This window comes from Triticum urartu, chromosome 3A (assembly GCF_056163025.1).
Source record: "Triticum urartu cultivar PI428250 chromosome 3A, HENAU_Tu73, whole genome shotgun sequence".
Classification (NCBI taxonomy): domain Eukaryota; kingdom Viridiplantae; phylum Streptophyta; class Magnoliopsida; order Poales; family Poaceae; genus Triticum; species Triticum urartu.
The window spans coordinates 15,355,079-15,364,235 of NC_141875.1; the positions used below are offsets into that span (position 1 = coordinate 15,355,079).

Consider the following 9,157-nt stretch of genomic DNA (forward strand, 5'->3'; position numbering starts at 1 on the left):
AAAAAAAATAAAAAAATTGATTTTTTTTTGAAAAAAACTTAGTAATGGCGCACCAGTGAACAGTGCGCCATTACTAGTTACTAGTTTTTAACTAGTAATGGCGCACTGTCTATTGGTGCGCCATTACTAACAATTTTTTTTATTTTTTTTCAAAACTACTAATGGCGCACGGTGGGTGTGGTGCACCATTACTATGTCAACTAGTAATGGCGCACTATCCCATGGTGCGCCATTAGTAACAATTTTTTTATTTTTATTTTCAAAACTAGTAATGGCGCACCACACACCAGGTGCGCCATTAGTAATATATTACTAATGGCGCATCACATACATGGTGCGTCATTAGTGTCCACATTATCTATAGCCCTTTTCCTACTAGTGTCATGGCAACTTTAGTGTAAACACCATGGCGATTCATGTGCAATAGACATGAAAATTTTTAATCTTAACAAATATGTCATCGAAACATATTGATATGGGATCTAGTTTCGAAAATCTCGTCGCGATGGATTTAATGGTGATAACGGATCTTCAATCGGATTTTTCATTTAATAGATAAAAGATTTTAAAAACTGGAAGATTCAAAAAGATTCCCACAAGCAAGCATGTGGTGACGTGACGCAATCTGTGTGTTATAGGGTATGTGGGCATTATCAGCGTCCTTCTTTTTCCTACTTCTGCCCACTGTGGCAAGCCAATTCGAATTGATCAAGGGGCGATCTTAGCATCGCTTTCCGATCATAAAAGGCACAATGAAGGACAATGGGTTCTTCTTTTTAACCGAGCCTGCATAAATATCTATTCATTAATTAAGAAGAATAGAATTATGTAATAGATTAGTACTATCAAAAAAGGATGAAACCCACTACAACACGCCTACATGAAAGGGCACCCCAGCCAACCTGAGTATCGTCAAAGAACCCACACACCACTAAAGAAAGGGACTCGGCCGAGATTCAAGATTGTCAACAATTGTCATCGTCATCCCTTTCTTCGAAGAGAGTGGTCCTACTTCACCCTGGATAATCTGCCAAGAGCCCTCATAGTGATCGACGCACGAAAACCCTGCCTACCTATGTCAAACAATCGGCCAAAAGGGTCGAGGACTAGGCAGCTCCGAGTTTGATCACATGTTCAGCTGGAGAAAGAAGTACACATGTTTTGCACTGAGAATACTAGAAGTGGCTATGGAAGATTGCCAAGCGTCAAAGCTTCCTTTCACATAGCATCTTGCCACTAAAAATAGGGAATACATGTATTCGTTGATGGGAAATTGTTTTTATTATTTCAATTTCAGTGGTGAGATCTTTTAAACTCGGCTACACTTAGATATATTTTGCTAAAAAGCTTTCTGATACTTTTTTTCCGGTGGAATTATTTTGTGTCAAAGAGGATATGCATGTTGTGTGCAGCCCATAGCAAACAGTAGACCACATGTCGTGTTTGAAAAAATAAAGCATGAAGTTCGTAAGAAAAATGAAAAAAAGTCTACCCAAGAATACCAAACAGAAAACATAAAAGTAAAAAAATTATTTACAACATATGCCTTTTGGAGCTGATTTTTATTTTTTTTCACTACAAATCAACAGTTTCTTCCACAAAAACTTGATGGTACATGATTCACTTTAGCTAGTACTCCCTCCGATCCTTTTTAGTCTGCATATAAATTTGAGAGAATTCTTCTACGACACTACTCCTAAAATATGATGCCTTATGTGACACTCCCAACTTTTTGCTTCCTTCTATGGCCACTCACATGACACTCTGGTGTATTTTTAGAGCTAACGGTGTCAACTTTTCACATACAAAGTCACTTTTGACCCTGGTGCAATGTGTGACAAAAATACAAGAAATATTGTTGTACTATGTAATATGGAACCGTGCATGTAGATTCATAATATCTGAAACGCTAATTCAAAAAATTCAAAAAATCGGCAAAACCTCCCCTGTATTTTGATGTCATATCCCCTGCACACAGTTTACATGTACATAATCGATTGAACAATTCTCAACAAGTGCCATAAGCAACCAGATTCACACATAAGTCATCAATAGTTCACATATGTCAGGCTAAAGGACTTCCAAAAGAACCATCATATCACAGGAACTCCAAAAGAACCATTACATCAATGGAAGAGCATAGAAGCATATGAAATTACAAGTTGAGCCTTCTTTTGCTTCTTGTGCTCATAGCAAGGCTAGGAGGATTAAACTTTCTGCTCCTTGTGCCCATTGCTGGGCTGTCAAGTGGCACCAGAATCTTCTCAGCAACCTTCTTTTTCGTCGTGTCCTTCTCAATGGAGCCAGTTTTTGATCTGCACATGTGTGTATGGCAACAGTAGGTTTAGGGCAGTAATGACAACATAAAGTTTATGGCAGTAGCAATTTTATTGCAGTAATGACAGCAGCAAGTTTATGGCAGCAGTAAGTTTAGAGCAGCGAGTTTATGGCAGCAGCATAATACAGCAAGTTTATGGCAGCAAGTAATACAGAAAAGTACCTCTTTGAACCTCCAGATTCAGTGTTGTCATGTTTTCTCTTTTTCTTAGTTGTAGTTCCATGCTTTGGCTATGATGAGAAAGAAACAACTTAGAACATAAATTGAGTTTTCATACTCATTGGCAGAAGTGTATAAGTGCTAACCTTGGTGGTGGAAAAGGCATCCTTGTTGGTTCTCCATCCTCGCAAGGCACAATGGACTGTGCTGTTTTGCTAGTCTTTGCCCTCTTCTTTGATGGTTCTTTACATGAGCAATAGGAAAAGTAGTTAACACATGTAGTTGCAAACAAAAATAATAAGAGAAGCAAGAAAGAGTAATCTATATTACCTAATAGCCAACATTGCAGCCATGTCATCAGGGTTACCCTTCTTACAGTTGTGCCAATGATGCCCATATTCCTTACAAATTGGACATAAGTGCTTGCCCTTTTTTCTTTTCTTGTCACTACAACCTTTATATCTCTCAGTTTTAGGCTTGCCAGCTGTAGCTTTAAGTAGTGGTGGATGCATGAAAAATCCATGGTCAGATTCAAGCCATTGGCTCTTGTCAGGCATAGCAGGGATCATGTTGGAATAGGCTGCTCTGAATTTTTCAGTGGAATAATACAAATCAACGTAATTCTTTATGTGAGCATCGCTAAGTGACGTGATGAATGCAAGAGCATGTTTGCAAGGAAGACCACAAACTTGTCATTGTCGACATGAACATGTTCGATCTTGCAAGTTAACGGCAAACCTAAAACCGCCGCCTCCTAATGCAACCACTTCAGCCACTTCTTCTAAGCATTCTACCACCTCCAAGTTGAATTCTCTAGTCAATGCGTTTCACTTCATCATGTGGGGTAGAATCAATCCATCTAACTTCTTTGCTACTTTTCTCCTATCATTCTACAAGATCATAATCAGCTGCCTCACCTTGTCCAAGAAATCGTCCAAGTTCAATGACTTGTGGTGCTTGATCCAATTGTTAAAGCACTCCGCCAAGTTGTTGGTTACATAGTCCACCTTGCATATGGTCGAGAACTGACTCCTAGACCACAACCTATCGTGCCACTTTCTAATATATGTTGTTGCGGCTGGCTTTACTGCCTCCATTGCACCCCAATTCTTGTCAAATATATATGGGTTCCATGAGTAAGCAGCTGCCCATAGGTGTTCATCAAATACTTTTCCAGTAAACATCTTCTTGAAGTTGCTCACCAAGTGGAACATACATTCTATATGTTCTGCCTCTGGGAACACTTCTTTTACCCCTGTCATCACTGCTTGGCCAGCATCAGTGCATATGGCTAAACCTGTTGGTGATCCTATGGCATGTCTTAGCAATTGCATGAACCAGATCCAATTTTCATTTGTTTCAGAGTCAAAAATTTCAAAACAAACTGGATACATCCAATTATGGCCATCCACTGCAATAGCACTAGCCAATTGCCCCTTGAATCTGCCTGTCATAAAGGTGCTGTCCACAGCCAAATATGGCCTGCAGCCACTAAGAAATCCATCTATGCAAGGTTTGAGAGCAACAAAAAAAATCTTCTAAACCTTATTTTACCATTTATGGTATGATGGTCGATCTGCACTATGCTATTAGGGCAGCAACTTTCAACTTGTGCTTTAAACCTATACAAGTTGTTAAAACTACCATCCCAATCACTGTATAGTTGCTTCAAGGCTAGCAGCTTATCCATATAGACTCTCTTGTAGTGGATTTTGATCTTGTAGTGTTCTTTCAGGTTTTTTCCCAATTCCATTGCTCCTAGAGTTGCATCTTCAATGAGCCAATCTTTCACCTTCTCACATATCCAGAACTTATTTGCGTTCTTCACTTTGTTTTTCCTTTTAGTACTAGAACAATCGTGGTCAAAAGTTTTTTTTTCACCTACAAAATAGGAATACAAGTAAGCTAAAATCTCCTCAACATTTATGCAAGATATATTCAGAAATAAGTACAGTTAGACAATTACCATTACAGTACGCCTATCAGCTGTTGTAGAAACATGTATCCTCCATGGGGAATCATCTTCATCTCTTCTTTTCCAATAGGCCCTTAACCTATGTTGTGTGCTCTTCTCTGTGTTATACTCAAAGTCATGTTTGACTGCATGCTGAGAAAGAGCCAACTTAAACACATCCATATTGGGATATGTGGATCCTACAGTCATTGGAGGGTCTTGCTGGTCATACTCTGTATTTGGGGCATGATCTAGCTCATGCAACTCCTCCTCCTCTACTTCAGGCTCCTCCTCGCTCCCATCCTCGCTCTCATCCTCAGGAACATTGGTCTTGTCTTTCTCTTTACCAGAAAAAAGAACCAATTTTAGAGGTATAGGTTCTTTCTCCAAATACATTTTCTCCTCATCAATACCAACATGCTCATTCTCCGGGATTGGATTGCAAAGATAACTATCATCGGCCTCTTTTGTGTTGTTGTCTGCTTGAACATCTGTCCAATCCTCGGCGATAGGCTCATATGCTTCTTTGGAGGGATCACAATATGGAATCAACATCTGCACTGCCTTTTCTGGATCCATCCTGCAAATCACAGAGAAATACATAAACATTGCTACTAAATTTCAGTATACTAAACTGCATCTGGAGAGTACAAGCTCGAAGCACTCACCCTTCTTGCCAATCTGCCCAAGCCGACCAGCCCAAATTGGCGCGTTGCCCGCCCTCCGTGCCTCCAGGCCCGCCTTCGGCCGCCCCGCCTTGCCCTCCCTCGGCCGCCGCGCCGCCTGGTTCTCCTTCAGCCGCCGCTTGCTCCATGGCGCCCTCGGCCGCTGCGCCGCCCCTGCTAGGGTTCCGCCCTGACGCGTGAGGTGCGGGCTCAGGGTTTGTTCGACTCGTGACGTGAGGAAGGCTGGGGGTGCTCGATCAAGTCAAACAGGGCTAGTTTGGTCCAGGTGGGTAAAAAGTGACAGAAGGATTTAACAGAACCGACTGCAGTGTCATGTGAGGCATAAATTTTATACAAGAGGTCACATGAGGAAGCAAAAAGTTGAGAGTGTCACATAAGGCATCAAATTTAAGAGTGGTGTCATAGAAGGACTTCTCTCTATATGTTTTGCTCGAAGTCAAAGTATCTCCACTTTGACCAAACTTGTAGGAAAAAGTATTAACATTCACAATGCCAAATCAATATTGTTAGATTGATTACGAAATTTAGTTTCATGGATATATATATATATATATATATATATATTTGGTATTGTATATGTTGATGTTTTTTAGTATATATTAGTCAAAGTTTGCAAAGTTTAACTTGACACAAATCTAACACGCAGTGTAAAAAGGACCGGAGGGAGTATCTGCATGCCAAATTTTCTTGGATCTTTTTGTTTTTTCTAAACTTATTCTTTGAGTGTTTAGAGAGATTATTATAAAGCCCGCACCAAACAGATAGATCATTGAATTGATGCAAAGGGAAATTGGCTTTGAGATTATGTAGCTAATAAGGTATTCAATATAAGATTTTATTCAATCGTGTTGCTTTTCATGTAAAGAGGCTACAAACTACCACAAGTTATTTAAATGCTGATTATAAAGATATTAACAGCATTCTACTTTCTAGATTATAGACACCCACATTCTCCAGGGATAAGATTCGGAACCAGTACTCTGGTCCTAGCATAGGATTGAACTACAATGAAAAGATTTGTAAAATTAAACTGACTTAATAAAAAAGTTTATCTCAACACTGTTTTGATACATAACTTTATTACTATTGTTTTTCTCTAAAAAATGTTCTATGAAAAATAGTATTTCCAAAGTTTTTTTAACATGGAACAAATTTCTGCACTGCAAAATATCTTTTCCGTTTGAAACTGTTTTTCGTGCAATAAAAACTCATCTTACCAAAAGTTTAGAGCAGACTACTTATGAACTCTAGTATTTCCAAGTTCTTTAACACAGAGAGGCAACATATAACACTAATCTAGTAGGTCTAAGCACTAATTCCATCCCTGGTCAGCAAGCTAGTCCAAAGACCATCTCCTACGCTGATTAGTAACAACAATGCCAATGGGCTAAAAACAACACTGTTTTTATACATATGCAATCCAAATTCTATGATATTTTGTTAACAAAAATGTTCAAGGAATAATTATGTCCAGAGATTTCTAACATTGGGTATTCACAAATTTTTGTAATGCAAAACATTTTCCGATTAATTGAAACAGTCGTGCAATAAAAACTCATCTGACCAAATATAACAGCAGACTGCTTATGTGCTGTTCTAGCATTTCCAAGTTCTTTAACACAGAGCTAACATATAACAGTAATCCAAACTGTCTAAGCATTGAACCGACCACTGATCAACAAGCTAGTGCAATGCTGATTAGAGCAGGAGGACTACTTCATGGAGACAGCAATGCCAATGTGCTTAAAACCGAAGATCGCATATGAAGTCTATTATGTCAACAAATCCTTCAACTACAAATAAAAAAATACATCCTTCAACTAACAAATTACTGCCGTCAAGCACCAAAACAATATTAATCTTGTTCGTCAGACTCACACGCACCTCAGTCCACTTGCCTCAATCTGCTTTGTGACCGGCCTCATCCTCCTCCTTGTTTTCACCCACTTTGACGTGACTGTCGTCATCATCGCCCTCCTTGTTGTCATCTTCGTCCTCCTCTGTATCGATACCTATGGTGACGCTGAGCATGACAGGCCCCCCGCCTCCACGGCGAACCTCGGGGACAATACAAAAGCTACATTTCGGCAGCCCATTAGACAGCGATGAGGTTTGGATAAAGTCCAGTGTCGCGACTTGGTACTGTCCCATGAACCAAGAGAAACCCACGGAGCATCCGACCCCATACTCCTGTGCGTGTGCCTGTACACGGACCAGTGAGACACTGTGCAGCGGGGCATCCGGGTACCCTATATGTAGCAGGAAGAGGTCGCTATCATTGTCTTTTTCTACCTCTTCACCGCTGCCGTGGAGGATGTGCACACCGGCTTTCACGGGCACATCGAATGGTTCATAGTATTTGAACGCCGTGATCGGCCAATCGTGCTTGGCAGTGAAGTGGCCTAGGAGCACCTCTGTTGTGCTAGCGAAGCCGCAACCGTTCTCTGGGCAGAAGCACGGAGCGTGCAGGCACACCTTCTCGTGTTCCCCCTTTTGGTGGTAGAGGATTGCGGCAGTGCATCCATGGAGAGCGTAGGAGCACGGCACGAGGACAGAGCCGACGATATGCTCCCCACCGTGGCAGCGGTCCAAGACGGGTCTGGAGCACACGCCGCACGCCCTATCAGTTCCAGGGAGCTTGTCATGGCAAGCCGAGCAGACGAAATGCCCGAGTGAGCACTGCAAGAAAAAAAAAATCAAACAATCGGAGAGCTAATTTTTCATCATATTGATACAAAAACATACCAACGCAAGAGTTCCCATATGATTTTCGTGGTGATGGCAGCATACACGAATTACAACCGATTACCTGGAAAATGGGAGGGCTCAGGGGGGTAGAGCAGACGGGGCAATCCAAGACGTCGGTTCGCATGATGACAATGGCATGCTGCTTCCTGACGATGTCCTCTCCCTCTTGCTGACCTTCTCCTCCTTGTTTGATCTTGCTACCATTGCTGCAGCTGTTCCCCTCCAGCTGGCAGCAATTTCTTAGCATGTTAGCAACGAAGAAGCAAAAATTCATCGTTTGTTACTAGTATAAGAACAGCACAATTTCGTGGATGGGTCTGCAGATGTGGTAGCAAAATGGGAGTTTCAGCAAAATTTGGGTACTGTGTAGGGATGGTTAGATCGGAGACTGAAATGCGCACGTGATAGCCTAGTGACAAATTGAACGACAGAGAGAAAACAGAGAATTTGTGCCGCGTACTTTTTTTGGCTTTTTCATTCTTCTTTGTATTACAGGACAGATCAAGATCCTAAAGTTGGCAAAGTGGCCCAAGGACAAAACTGGAGCTAGAAACTACATCCCAGGCCGACGTGAACATGCACGTTTCAGCCTACTACAAAGATTTCGACATTGCCGCTACTGAAAATATATCTAAATCTGGAGCTAGAAACTGAAACTGAAAAAAGCTGACAAGAAACAGCAAATTTAATCTAACGGTGATCGGAGGGCGAATCTCTGCAGGATTTCAGGGGCAATAACATAAAAACCGCAAGAACCACCAATTGACGCATTGAGTATTTGAGTTACCTGCAAGATGTGAGAGATGTCCATCCACGTGGTGCCCTCTCCCTCTTGCCGACCATCTCCTCCTTCCTTGACCACCTTGGTCACGCTGTTGCTCTTCCCCTCCATCTCCATTGTAGCCAGTTCCTCTCGTCAACACTGCAGATTAGAACCTCACTGGTAAAGCAATTAGAACAGTTCTATCTACAGTAATACAGATTTATGGGGCGTTTTACGTATGGCGGGGATCTGCGACGATTTCGTGGGTTTCATTCACCAGAATTTCGGGGACTCCCGTGAGGGCGAATAGATGTAAACCGCACACACAAAATGGGGGAGGGGAATATCGCACACGCACGAAGTGGTCGGGAACGCTAACAATGGCGAAGTGGAAGCGGAGCTCTTGACTCACCTGGTTGGGCGGAGAAGAAGCAGGCGGTGGAAGCGGAGCTCTACTCACCGGGCTGGGCGCGTGGAGGTCGGGAGGAGAGCGGCGCTGGGGGTTTTCT

The 9,157-nt window shown here is 41.8% G+C and overlaps 1 protein-coding gene and 1 pseudogene across 1 annotated transcript; both read right to left on the reverse strand.

Moving 5' to 3' along the window:
- Nucleotides 1–2,615: 2,615 nt before the first annotated feature.
- On the reverse strand, nt 2,616–5,265 carry LOC125526997 (uncharacterized; annotated as a pseudogene).
- Nucleotides 5,266–6,731: 1,466 nt separating this feature from the next.
- On the reverse strand, nt 6,732–8,777 carry LOC147977839 (E3 ubiquitin-protein ligase SINA-like 3). Its single transcript, XM_087516467.1, has 3 exons — nt 8,757–8,777; nt 7,947–8,078; nt 6,732–7,816 (listed from the first exon to the last, which is right to left on the reverse strand). Exons 1-3 carry the CDS (start codon nt 8,775–8,777, stop codon nt 7,037–7,039), a joined length of 933 nt encoding a protein of 310 aa, XP_087372593.1. The 3' UTR covers nt 6,732–7,036.
- Between the last annotated feature and the right edge of the window lie 380 nt (nt 8,778–9,157).

Excerpts from the sequence above, each read along its gene's own strand:
- LOC147977839 (XM_087516467.1), bottom strand. The coding sequence starts at position 8,777 with ATGGAGGGGAAGAGCAACAGC. Across the intron at positions 8,079-8,756 it reads TGGAGGGGAAGAGCAACAGC|ATCAAACAAGGAGGAGAAGG; the intron begins GTGACCAAGGTG and ends AATGGTAGCAAG. Across the intron at positions 7,817-7,946 it reads TGAGCCCTCCCATTTTCCAG|TGCTCACTCGGGCATTTCGT; the intron begins GTAATCGGTTGT and ends TTTTTCTTGCAG.